The sequence below is a fragment of the Propithecus coquereli genome, unplaced genomic scaffold, assembly GCF_000956105.1.
Source record: "Propithecus coquereli isolate 6110/MARCELLA unplaced genomic scaffold, Pcoq_1.0 Scaffold438, whole genome shotgun sequence".
Taxonomy (NCBI): domain Eukaryota; kingdom Metazoa; phylum Chordata; class Mammalia; order Primates; family Indriidae; genus Propithecus; species Propithecus coquereli.
The window spans coordinates 786,856-799,797 of record NW_012150152.1 but is presented as its reverse complement, the minus strand read 5'-3'; the positions used below and the strand labels follow the sequence as shown (position 1 = coordinate 799,797).

The following is a 12,942-nucleotide window of genomic DNA, read 5'->3' as shown; positions in this document are numbered from 1 at the left end:
GCAGTGTTCAGCACAGTGAACACGGACGCTGTTCCGTGCAGCCTGGGTGTGCGCGGTGGGCTGTGCCGTCTAGGTTTGTGTGAGCACACTCTATGGTGTTAGCCCAGCGACAAGCTCACCTGACGATGCCTTTCTCACACCACATCCCCTTTGTCAAGTGGCGCGTGACTGCACTGTGAGTCCGCATTTACATGTCGGGAGGGCAAGAGGCAGCTTTCTGGCTACTCTTGGAGAATCGGAAGGCCCAGTGGTGGCGGGTCGATGTCCCACAGCAGCAGATGGGCCAAGAGCATTCCTGTTTGCTGCAGGCCCCACCCGCCCCCTTTGCCCCACATCCACACTCTGCTGGCATTTGCCTCTGCCACTTACCAGGCCCCGACATCTGCTTCTGACCTGGGCATCTTGCGTCCCTTGGCCTGCTGGGCACCTGCAGCAGTGGACATTCCAGAGAAGAAAGGGGAGCGGCCGGGGCGCCGACTCTGCGCTCCGAGTGGGCGTCTCCCAGACTCCTGCCCAGGCCTCTGGGTGCTTCTGTTGACATCACTGATTCTGACACTTGGGGTCTGCACAGACACTAGCACTTGAGCCCTGCCCCAGGAGCATTCGACGTTGCCAGCCCCCCGCCCCCAGCGCTCAGCCGAGCAGAGCCTCCGGGGCTTCCGAAAGGTAGTGCTGGCATGGCCAAGCTTGCCCGGCGAGCAGCTGCCCTGGGCGCAGACCAGGCGGCTCATCCCACAGGCCGTGCACCCGCCGTCTCATCTGCCGGAACAAGGTTAATTTGGTGCCCTCGGCAGAATGGGCCCAGATCTGTGGTGAGTCAGGTGGCTTCACCCAGCCTTGACTGTGGGCCAGACTCCAGAGCTGCTCATGATCTCACCGGGGCCTCACATTGAACCCGGGAAGGCGGCTGTTATCATCTTCATCTTGCCAACCAGGAAACTGAGTCTCAGGAGTAGATTGGGGTCAGGCCAGGCCCCCAGGGCTCCCCCTGCCATCTGGGGTCCTGTTGCCTCCCTGGCATGGTGCCCCAGGGTACGCCGGCAGGCCCCAACTGCTGCCGCGGTGAACTTGGCCTCACCCAGCTCCTTCACTGCAGTGGAATCCAGCGATTCCTGCTCCCGCAGGAATGAGTACATCAGACTCAGACAGGGAGGAAAAGAATACTAAGGAGGAGTTTGAAGTTGAGGCAGCCCTGTGGGGGCAGCATGGGGAGTACACAGGATGGAGGGAAGAGGACGTGGACGTGGGACATGGGCTGGTCGGCAAGTCTGGGGGCTAAGAGAGGCAGTTAGGGGCGTGGACATGTTCATCGAAGTGGGCAAGGAGAGCCGTGAGGCGGGAGAGGAAACCGTAGTGCTGGGCAACACTTACCTGCTTGAAGCTAACTGCAGCCCACGCCATTTCAAGCAAAGGAGGATTGATGTTTCCTGAAAGCAGAAAGTGCCAGTGTGGCTGGATGGAGCTCCGGTGTTGCCTCTGCCCTCATGTCTTCAGCCAGCTCCTGCCCTGTGGTCACAGGGTGCCCCCAAAAGCTTCAGGTGGCCCTTCCTGGAATTTCATCCAAAGTCCCTGGGCGGGCTCTGATTGAACCAGCCTGGTCACGTGCCCGTCTGGGGGCCAATCATGCTCCAGAATGGGGGACGTGCTGATTGGCTGGGTCTGTGGGACACTCCCCTCCTGGAGAGCTGGCTGGGGGCCAGCAGGAAGGAACAGGAGAACAGAGACTGAGCTGGGCTGTGGAATGCCAGGGTCAGGAACTGGGGCCTCTGAGGAGGGCATCCCAGGTTTGGCAGTGGGGTCGTACTCCCTGGCTTCTGTCTGAGCAGTCCAGCTGTTTTGTGCCGTGTGAGGGCCCTTCCTTTGCTGATCCCGTCTCACACCCACCCCTCCCTTTCCTCCTTCCTCTCCAGGGATGAGCACACCCGGCTCTTCTCCGCAGCACCGCCCGGCCGGTGTCAGCCCCCTGTCCCTGAGCACAGAGGCAAGGCGGCAGCAGACGTCACCCACCCTGTCCCCGCTGTCACCCATCACTCAGGTTCGAGGGTGAGGTGGGGGCATGTGGGTGGGGAAAGTGGGGGCCTGGCTCTGCCCCTCCGGGGGGCCTCCTGCTCCTTCCAGGAGGCCACGGAATCTTGAGAACGCTCTCAACGCTTTTAATTTTTATTATCAAATTTTCAAATACCCAATCACTGGTAGACCCGGCGGCCTTTGTCTCATCCTGGGTGTGACTGGGCATTCTTCATCGTGCCTCTTTCTCTTCTTTAGGATCTAGTTGAAATCTTCCATAATAAAATGTTCAGAGAGTTTACTTTTGTTTTTTCAATTTGCCATATTTGCTTCATCGACTTTTTTTTTTTTTTTTTTTTGAGACAGAGTCTCACTCTGTTGCCCTCGCTAGAGTGAGTGCCGTGGCGTTAGCCTAGCTCACAGCAACCTCAAACTCCTGGGCTTAAGCGATTCTGCTGCCTCAGCCTCCCGAGTAGCTGGGACTACAGGCATGCGCGACCGTGCCCAGCTAATTTTTTTTCTATATATTTTTAGTTGTCCAATTAATTTCTTTCTATTTTTAGTAGAGACGGGGTCTCGCTCTTGCTCAGGCTGGTCTCCAACTCCTGAGCTCAAACAATCCACCCGCCTCGGCCTCCCAGAGTGCTAGGATTACAGGCGTGAGCCACCACGCCCGGCCTTCATGGACTTTTCGTTGGTAGTTTGTGTGTGTCTAGGAACTTGGCCATCTCATCTTGGTTGTCCAGCTTGCTGGTGTGCAGTTGTTCGTAGTATTCTTTTATAATCTTTTTATTTAATTTTTTAGCCCTAAGAGAGAGTCTTTGCTCTGTCGCCCCCAGCGAGAGTGCAGCGGCCCAATCATAGCTCACTGTAACCTCCAACTCCTGGGCTCAAGCGATCCTCCCTCCTTGGCCTTCCAAGGTGCCAGGATTACAGGCGTGAGCCACTGTGCCAGGCTACATGATTGTTTTTGACATAACCGCGATGGCATTGTCCACCAACAATGACAGTGATTCCTCCAGACCTTCCGATGCCTGGCTTGGACCTGTTTTCCCCCCAGTGCCTCACGCCCCGTGTCTCTGACTGCCTGTGAGGTTGTCCTGTGTCATGATCTGGACAGAGCTGTGGGCGCTCTATCCGCGAGCTAGCCTGTGTCCATCTGTGATTCCTGCCCCATCTGGAAACCCTTTTCACTCATAAACTACCCCCTGCGTCTTAGAGGCCAGGCGCCCCACTCGGTGTTTCTGTGCCTCAGCTCCTGGGCACAGCCAGCGTCAGAGCACAAGGACCCCCGGCTGCCTCAGCGGCCGTTGGCTTTATGGCCCCCTGGCTGTGAATTTCCACACAGACTCACCGAACGTCACACAAAGTCCCTCTTGTTTACTTTCCTCTTGCCAACCCCGAGGGGGTCCTGGGCCAGCCCTTGCTGAGTGAGCATGCTGGTGTCTCCGTCAGCCCTGTCCTCTCCAGCGTCCCCAGAGTAGGCAAGGGGTTCCTCCCCATGCAGGACCCCAGAGGAGTGAAGGGCTGGCCACCCGCTGAGCTCCCCGAGTGTGGCCGTGCTCGTGCCTGCCCTACGGCGCTGGGACTGCCTGAGCCTCGCAGTGTGTACCGAGGATGACAGGGTTTGTCAGGACGGCTGGGTTGGACGCCAGGCCCCATCCAGCCCCAGCCTGCCCTCGCTAGGCCGCAGCTTCCTCATCGTGCGGTGCACGCAGCCCAGGGGCCGGGCCTCACAGGTCCGTCCACCACACTGTTACTGAGCACCCCAGCTGTGTAGGGCCCTCGGGGACCAGGGCGCGTAGCCTGGCCCGGCTCCCGCCTGATGCTGCTCTCCCCGCAGGCCGTGGCCATGGACGCCCTGTCCCTGGAGCAGCAGCTGCCTTACGCCTTCTTCACCCAGGCGGGCTCCCAGCAGCCGCCGCCGCAGCCCCAGCCCCCGCCGCCACCGCCTCCGCCTGCGTCCCAGCCGCCGCCACCGCCGCCACCCCCGCAAGCACCCGTCCACCTCCCAGGCGGCCCCTTGCTGCCGAGCGCTAGCCTGACACGGGGGCCACAGCCACCCCCACTCGCGGTCACGGTACCGTCCTCCCTCCCCCAGTCCCCCTCAGAGAACCCGGGCCAGCCGTCAATGGGGATCGACATCGCCTCGGTAAGCCCAGGGTGGGGTCCCAGGGGCCTGGCTGGGGGCTCGAGGAGCAGGAGGACAGTTGGGGTCCCCGCTGCGGGTTGGGCAGCCGTGTTGAGGCTGAGGGGCCGGGTTCAGGACCGAGGCAGACGCTGCCCCAGAGCGGGCACTCCACAGGGTTACCGCTTGGAATCCTTCAGCTGAGATTGTCACCCCTTGTACAGATGGGAAAACTGAGGTGAAAGCAAGTTGACTGGCCCCAGACTCCCCCCAGGCAGGCCACATGGCGTCAGGCTGCTAAGCACACACTCTTGGTCACCGTGGCCCCTCCCTGAAGCCAGGCTTCCTGGGAGCCAGATGAGATCTCCCAGGGCCCAGAGAGCGGACTTCAGAAGCCAGGGGACCCACGTGAACTCAGAGGGGAAGGAAGGACAAAGCCGGCCCTGGGAGACCTTAGGCTCACGAGTGAGGCATCCGAGCACAGGCAGGGCCAGAAGGCTGCAGCTCAGCCCGTGGGATCCCGTGCCCAGGGCCAGGCTCAGTAACGGGCGCTGGGTTTGCACCCCTGTACTGCAAACCTTCCCGCCCATCCAGACTTTCATCCTAGCTGCTCCAGTGGGGGCGGACGGGTGGGGCACAGCCACATTTGGCCACATTCGGGAGCACAGGGAGTTTCGCACACAGCCCTCAGCTGCCAGCCCCCGGCTAATGGCATCAAAATATCATGCACTCTGCGAAGAGCAGGCCCCCTGCACTGGGTGGGGCAGACAGGTGACCCTATAGGTAGAGACCCACATTCCTAAGCTTCTCTGACCCCTCGGAGGGCACCCAGCCATGGCTCCCCCAGGGAAGAAAGCAGCCAGGCAGGTGCCGGGGGAGTCTCTGAAGACAGGGCCTTGCTTTGGAGCCGAGTGGTCTTAGGAGACACGAGGTGTCCGGGCCTGGTGCAGAGGCGGCCCCTCCCAGGGCTGCTGGGTTGGAGAACAGGTTCCGCACAGACTCACCAGGTGAGGGCGGTCTCCCTGGTCACTCTCCTTTCCAACTCTGGGAAGGCCCGAGCTGGTCATCCCCAGGTGACCACGCTGGCACCTCCACCACCACCCCTCTGCTGAGCAAGCCTAACCCCCATCCACCCTGCCTCTGCCCCGCCTGGACTCAGCCCCCCAAACTACTCAGGGCCACTGAGGAAATGGGGGGGATGAAGCAATCACGGGGCCCTGGGCCAGCTGACCAGGCCTCCTTGACCAGCAGGCTCAGAAAGGTTAGGCAGCTGGTGCACAGGCACACAGGTCTGGGCTAGGGCCGCGGTGTGGTCTGGCTCCAGGCCCCAGCCTGGCCTGGCCCTGTCTCCGAGGGGCGGGTCACCACAGTGAGAAGCCAGGCCCCTGTCCCGCAAGCGGGTTGAGGAGGCAGCCGCCCCTCAGAGTCTCTCCGGGCAGCACTCAGGCGGGCTTGTCCCAAGGGGTGCCAGGCTGGCGGCCGCCCCATGCTGGGAGCCCGCGGTGTGCGGGATGGCCGAGAGGCGGGCTGGGCCTGCGACGTGGGGCTGGGAGCCAGGGGACCTGCCCAGGGCGCACAGCGAGGGCAGTCAGGGGCAGAAGGCAGCACCCACCTGGGTGGGCGTGTGTACTCATGTGTGGGTTTGGACGTGTGGACGGGTGCGGGTGTATGCGATGTGCACGCATGGGTGTGTGCACGTGTGTGGGTGTCATTGTGTGCATGTGTGTGCACACACTGCTGTGTGGCTCTGAAGCCTGCTGAGTGGAGGCCGACCCTTCGGTCACCCTCCTGCAGCCCTGGGAAGGGCAGCTCCATGAGGCTGGGTTCTGGGTCCTTGCAGCCCCCTCCCTCCACGCCACTCCTTCCCGGGGAGCTGGCTTTGGACGCAGGTCCCCCAAGATCTCAGGCTGACAGGGCTCAGGGACCCGCCTTCCTGCAGGTGCCCAGGGTCTGGTTACTCGCAGGGTGGCACTGGTCACCAAGGCATCTGAGGTGGGGGGGCCTTCTGGGGGGCTCACTGAGGCACAGGCCACTCCCAGGAGGCCAGGACTGGAGCCCCAGGGCACGCAGGGCGTCCTGACCCGTCTGTCGTCACAGGCCCCGGCTCTGCAGCAGTACCGCACTAGCGCCGGCTCCCCGGCCAACCAGTCTCCCACCTCGCCTGTCTCCAATCAAGGCTTCTCCCCCGGGAGCTCCCCACAAGTAAGGGACGCCGCCTCACCCTCTGCCCCGGCCCACACTCCAGTCTCGGTTCACGCCCCTGTGCCCCCCGCCCGCGCGCCCACTGTCTGTGCCTCACGCCTCGCTCCATCCCATCTCGTCCACTCCATCAGACCAGAGCTGTGCACGCACCAGGCTGCACGGGTGGGGCCGGGGCCGGGGACGCCTGCCCTGGGCGAAGGCAGGGGAGGGGCTCTGCCTCCAGCTGCCACAGGCCCCTTCCTGGCAGCTGCCAGATTCCCGTTGTGTCTTTGTGGTCACTGCCAAGCACCAGCTGGGAGTGGTAGAGACGACTCGCTCCATTTAGTGACAATAGTAATGGCAGTAGCCCTGTGGCGGCCACACCTGGGTGTCCCCACTGAGCGGCCCAGTAGTGATGCCTCTCCTCACCCTTTGGGCACCAGAATCCACCCAAGGTGCAGTCCAGAGCGGGAACCCGAGCCTGGTTGCCCTGCAGCCTTGAACTTGCGCTCCCGGAGGTGGAGGGAGAGGCTCCCACTCCTCAGCCCCCACCTCTCCCCTCCACCCATAGGAAGGCGTGTCCCTCGGCCACGAGAACCCCTAGCCCAGGAAGCTTCTCCGAGCAGCTCTGCAGCGTCTCAGGGACCCTTGTCCCCATCCCATGGATGTGGAGACTGAGGCTGGCCCCAGGTGACTGGGCAGGTGTGACCTCATCCGGCGGGCTTGTGTTTTTCCGCCACACTTGGCACAGTTGGACCCCGGCTGTCAGATGCCCCCGCCCTCTCCCACGTCCACACCCGCCCGAGGAAGCATCCAGGCTGGCTCACTGCTCGGTCGGCTCTGCTCGTATTTTGCCCTGGCGTCTCGGTGTGGCCTCAGTCTCAGGAGAGCCGCGTTCTATCTGGAACCTCTGCTGGGGGAGAAGGGACACCCACGGCCCCCGACTTTTCACCCTGGCAGCAGATCCCTCCCAGGCCCCCACCACCCCGGGGCCATCCCATCCCCAGAATGTCACCCAGCTGAGAAACGGCTAAGAGCCACTGCCATGCCCAGAGCCCTGCCGCCGTCCTCCGCACCTCGGGGGCACAGTAGGGTCCTCCCTCCTGCCAGCACAACAGCAGGTGCCGTCCTCCTCCAGGAACGAGGTTCGGCTCCCTTGTCCCAGACAGGGCACATGCCACGAGGTGCCACAGACAAGGACAGTGAGGCCCCTCCGTCCCCATCGCTCCAGCTCGGTCGTGTGTGGGCACATCTGCCCATCAGCCCAGGACCCTCTGGGGCCACCTCCTGCAGCCCCTGCCCCGTAGGCAAGTGGGGAGGGTGGGGGTGCACTCGGGGCAGCATGGGGGTCACCTGGTGTCTGCACATGCTCGGTCCACCCACCCGGCTCTGAGCTCTCGGGCTCCGGCGACTGTCTTGTCATGTGGCACCACTGGGGGAGGGACGCTGGTCCAGGCAGGAGAAGCGGCAGGGGGGCCTGTCCCAGGTGGGCAGCCTGGCGTGGGGCTGATTCCTGAGTGACGCGTCCTCGTGTTCGAGGCAGAGCAGGACAGGCATCGGGCTGAGCAGATTCTCAGGGGAGAGTCGCTTGAATGGTCCGTTAATTCTTCGTCCCCAAATCAAAGCGGATTAGTCTGGCGAGCAGAGAGCAGGTGGCCGTCTCGTCAAGCCTGTGTCTGTGTGTCTAGCGTCTGTTGGGTGCTGATGTGAGAAGCAGGGAACTCTCAGGCAGAATGTTCCAGGCTCCCTCTGCGGCTGGGTCTCTGAGGACTTGCTCATGGGCCCCACAAATCCAGGGTACCGCACGCCTCCCTGCCCGGGCCCTCATCTGCCTGGATTCACGGGGCAGCCACCTCAGCCTCGCCCACCACGCCTGGCCATCGGGCCGTCCTGTCCTGCCCCAGCCAGGCCCCGGGCCTCAGGCAGCTGCAATTTGGTCCCACGTGTGGCCGCCTCCTTCCTTCGGAGCTGATCTTTACGGCAAACCTGCTTGGCAGCCTCACAAGAGAAACTGCAGCCTCTGTCCCCGTGCATGTGCCAGGCCTCTCTGAGTCCAAGGCCATGGGGACAAGATCAGGTGCATCTCAGAAGCCCAGCCCCACCCGGCACCCTGAGCCCCAGAACGGACCTGCCCTCAGCCTTGGACGAGGTCTGTGGCAGCCGATGTGAAATTACCCATCATCCACTTCCCTCTTCTTGGGTAAACCAAGCCATAAACTTGTGACCCTCATGTCCAAAACCTGAAGCTGTTGGTTTCTAGGGCCAAGGCAGGATTTTTGAACTTGTCCTTCCTTGGTTCACCATTTAAAGCCTTTCCTGGTGTTTGAATGGGACGTCTGACTGCACAGGCCCCTCACCCACTGGGCTGTCTCTTCCCGCTCTTAGCCCCTGAGCGCCCGGAGCGACGGCCAGTGGGTTTGTGGCCAGCCCCTCTCTGGGACTGAGGCCCAAGACTCAAGCTTTGGGTTGTCCAAGCACGTGGAAATCTTTCTAGAATAAAACTCAGAAGGGGAGCTCCCGGAGAGGGGCTCCAGGGCCTTTGGTCTGTGGAGTGTTTACCTGGATGCCTGCTGGGCACACGCCTGGGGATGGCTGTGGTGCCAGGGACAGCCCCTGTCCCCCTGCCTCCGAGAGCCCTGGCTGGCCCCGGATACCAGGGGCAGGGCCGGGGTCCCATGGGCAGGCAGCCTGGGTGGGGGCTTTCCCTGGGCCTGTCCCTTGCTGGCTCGGCTGGCTCCGTGCGCCCGTCTTCGTGTGCCCGTCTTATCCATGTGTGTGCACCTCGTCCTGTCCCGTGTCTTCCCGGGGCCACTTCAGAGGTTGCTGTCCTGAACATAACTTCCAGGTACCTCCTGCCTTGCCCCCGTGACGAGCTCTTCTCTGGGCGGGGGTTCCTCATCCCTGGAGCCCCACCTTCCACGTGACGGAAATGGGCCTCCCGCACCTCGGCTCAGGAGAAGGGACAGGATGGCAGTTGGGGAGATGCCAGGGTACAGAGGCCTCCAGGAGCAGGTGGGGGACAAAAGCAGTCATCTGGGATTGAGGGGCACCCCAGGAACCCCAAGAGAAACGTCATCAGCCTCCTGCATCCCAAGCGTCATCCAGGAGGTTCCAGGGGCCTCTCCTCCTCCCGCCAGGTCTGGGAGGTGCCAACTCCCTGCCTGCTCTCAGGGCTGTGACCACAGCAGGCCTCTCTTCTGTCTGCAGCACTCTTCCACCCTGGGCAGCGTGTTTGGGGACGCGTACTATGAGCAGCAGATGGCGGCCAGGCAGGCCAATGCTCTGTCCCACCAGGTGAGCGGGTGCCCAGGCCGCTGGCCAGCTAGTGCCCAGGGCAGACGCTCTCCGGGACCTGGGCCTCGCGAGTCCGGGCTACATGCGCTCGGAGGAGCCCGCCTGCCCCTTGGCTTTGCTCCTCAGCTCCCCGCCCGTCCCGTCCTCTGCGGGCCGCAGAGGCCTCGGCCCCTGGGAGGGTGTCTTGCCCTGCCCTGCGTGGCCTGTGCACCTGGCCTGCGAATGGAGGCCAAGGGCAGAGGGGAAGAAGGGCAGGCGGCGAACCCTGGGCAGGGCGGGGCATGGGCTGTGCACGCGGGTTTGCCGGGAGGTTGCGCTGGCTTTGCTGGAGGCCAGGTCGGGAGCATCCAGGCGCGGGAGGGCTTGGCCGCGGCCTGGAACTGGTCACTCACTTGCTCATCCATCCATCCATCCATCCAGCGAGGCTCGCGTGGGAGGGGGAGGCCTGGGGTCAGGGGTCTGTGCTCAGCAGCCTCAGTGCCGGGCGAGTTGCAGGGGTGGCGTCCGCGGCCACACTCGGGCGCCAGCCAACAGCGGCCAGGCCCCGGGCCGTCTGGCTGGGCGGGGCCCAAGGGGGTCCTCACTGCCTGGTGTCCTCCCTTCCCAGCTGGAGCAGTTCAACATGATGGAGAACGCCATCAGCTCCAGCAGCCTGTACAGCCCCGGCTCGACGCTCAACTACTCGCAGGCGGCCATGATGGGCCTCACGGGCAGCCACGGGAGCCTGGCGGACGCGCAGCAGCTTGGCTACCCCAGCCACAGCGGCATCCCCAACATCATCCTCACAGGTGAGGCCACCGCTGGGGCTGGTGGCTGGGAGACGGAGCCAGGCTCAGGAGCCCCCTGCCCTGCAGGGGGAGAGCGCAGCGGGTCTGAGGCTATGTCCCTGCACGTGGGGGGGCCCAAGGAAGCCAGACCCCCTACACCTCCTCAACTTGACTCACCCCTGGGCTTCAGGATAGGCCAGGGAGACACCTGGGCCAGACGTCCGGTGCCCTGTGCTTAGGACAGAGCCGGTCACTCGCCCAACCAACTCAGCCAGGAGCCCCGTGCCCACGGCCCAGCGCTGGCCTGCGGTAGCTGGGTGTGTGCCGGGCTACAGGTGACTGGCCGGGGCCCTGCGCGGTGGACCCACCCGGTGCAGCCAGCAGACCCCAAAGGGCCCTCAGGTGCTGTGACAAGCACCCCCAAGCAGTCAGAGCATGGCACCCAGGGACAGGCCGCCCCCGTCCCGCACAGCACATGCGAGGACATCACTGCTCCATTTACGAGAGAACCCAGACCTCCTGACAGCCACCCCTCTTCCCGTCTTTCCCTGGGGAGTCTGGGTTTTGTCAGGGAAGGAAGCGATTCACTTACGAGCCAGAGCTGTTAGGGCATTGAGGGTGAGAACCCTCCAGCTGCCCCACTGGCATGTCCAGGGTGGAGGGGTCCGTGTTTAGAGCCCCCTAGGGCCTGGGCTCCGAGTGCACAGTCTGGTGCCTCCTCCCCTCCCTGTGGGTGTGGCAGTGGCCAGTGCCATGCTCCGGGGTGGAAGCTCCGGCCTCAAGCTCGTGAGAAAAATCCGAGAGTCCGACCCCTGTGATTTTCCCAACAGCCTAGGAAGGCGGGGATTTCAGACCATTTGCCAGATCTGGACACTGAGGCCCAGCATCTCGCTGAGGGTAGAGGAGGGAGCCTGAGTTTGAACCTGAGTTTTTGTGGGGGATCCAGGGCTTCCTCCAACCGGAGCAGCAGCTGGGTCCCCGCAGGGAGGGCCCCATGCACCCACGCTCACCCCAGCCTGCCTCTCGGTGACTCCTATGGGGCAGACCTCTCGGCAAAGCCTTGTGGGTGGGACAGGTCCCTGCAACCTTCTCGTTCATCAGTGGTGCAGCCCTCAGCCCGGGCTTTCTCCGCCCGCTGACATCTGGCGCCGGATAGTTTGTGGTGGGCCCGTCCTGTGCACTGCAGGGTGTCGGGCAGCGTCCCTGACCGCCACTTACCAGCTGCCATTCGTATCCCCTCCCCTAGTCCTGACAACCATAGTGTCCCCAGACATTGTCAGTGTCTCCCAGGGGACAGAGCCTCCTGGGTGAGCACCCCTGGTCTGACCCAGCGTTGGGGGTGATGGAGGCACAGTTTCTGGGGCCGTGAAGCCGGGGCTAAGCTGTGCCTTTTGTCTCCACCCCTACCCCCCAGTGACGGGAGAGTCCCCCCCCAGCCTCTCTAAAGAACTGACCAGCTCTCTGGCTGGGGTCGGCGACGTCAGCTTCGACTCTGACAACCAGTTCCCCCTGGACGAACTCAAGATCGACCCCCTGACCCTGGACGGACTGCACATGCTCAACGACCCCGACATGGTCCTGGCCGACCCGGCCACCGAGGACACCTTCCGGATGGACCGTCTGTGAGCGGGCATGCCGGGCACCCCGCCACCGCTCAGCGGTCCTGATGGCGTCTCCCCAGCCTGGGGACGGCCGCACTCCGTCCCTCGCCAACGGCCGAGCTTGTGATTCTGAGCTTGCAATGCCGCCAAGCGCTCCCGCCAGCCTGTCCCCCGGTTGTCCAGCTCCCGCGAAGCCCAGCGTGAGGCCGTGCGCCGGGCGGCTATCTGCCCGCCTGAGGCCAGGCTGGGATCGGAGGCTGTGAGCCCCCCGCCCCCGCAGACCCTCCCTGCACTGGCTGCTCGCCCCCCTCGGGGTGACGGCCGTTCCTGTAGGGTGCAGCAAGGCGGCGGGCTCAGGGGAGGGGCGCGCATGGTCCGCGGTGCATTTTCCGACTGTTGTCCAGCTCTCACTGCCTTTTTCGTCCCCGGTCCCCCACCCACCCGCCACCCCCAGCCCGTGGTTAGGCAGAGAGCGAGCCCGGCCCTGCCTAGGGGAGAAGGCGCCGGAGCGAGGGGTGGACGCAAAGTGAAATAAACACTATTTTGACGGCTGTCTTCTATATTTCTGAGCACGTACACAGCGCTGGCACCGCCCTGGCGGGTGCGCAGAGGACAGCGTGCAAGGCAGCTGGACCCCGACGCCCCCTCCTCGCCCCTTTCCGTCACCCCAGAACTGCCTCACCCCTAGGCAGGTCCCTTGGTGGCCACCCTTGCCGCGGAGCACCCAGCCAGGACGGAAGGGCCTGGAGGGGTCGCACACAGTGGCAGGGATTTGGGGGGCAGAGCTCGATTCCCTCCTCCGCCCGCGCTGTGCTTGCCGGCACGGTCACAGATGCGTGCTGTTATTTAAGGGGTGGCAGGAGGCGGCCTGGGAAATCTTGTCGTGTTTTTTTCTTTTGGTTTGTATTTACATTTTGGTTGTAGACGAGTAGCTGAATCCTTCAAGCCAACACTTGCCTGAGAG

The 12,942-nt window shown here is 63.5% G+C and overlaps 1 protein-coding gene across 1 annotated transcript in view; it reads left to right on the top strand.

Annotated features, from left to right (window-relative positions):
• CRTC1 (CREB regulated transcription coactivator 1) overlaps window positions 1–12,504 on the top strand; it is a 66,861-nt gene extending 54,357 nt beyond the window's left edge. Inside the window, exons 9-14 of the mRNA XM_012654109.1 lie at window positions 1,911–2,035; window positions 3,851–4,159; window positions 6,233–6,337; window positions 9,524–9,610; window positions 10,218–10,398; window positions 11,792–12,504. Of these exons, the coding sequence (XP_012509563.1) occupies window positions 1,911–2,035; window positions 3,851–4,159; window positions 6,233–6,337; window positions 9,524–9,610; window positions 10,218–10,398; window positions 11,792–12,003 (1,019 nt within the window). The 3' untranslated portion in view covers window positions 12,004–12,504. The remainder of the gene's footprint in view (window positions 1–1,910; window positions 2,036–3,850; window positions 4,160–6,232; window positions 6,338–9,523; window positions 9,611–10,217; window positions 10,399–11,791) is intronic.
• Window positions 12,505–12,942: the final 438 nt, after the last annotated feature.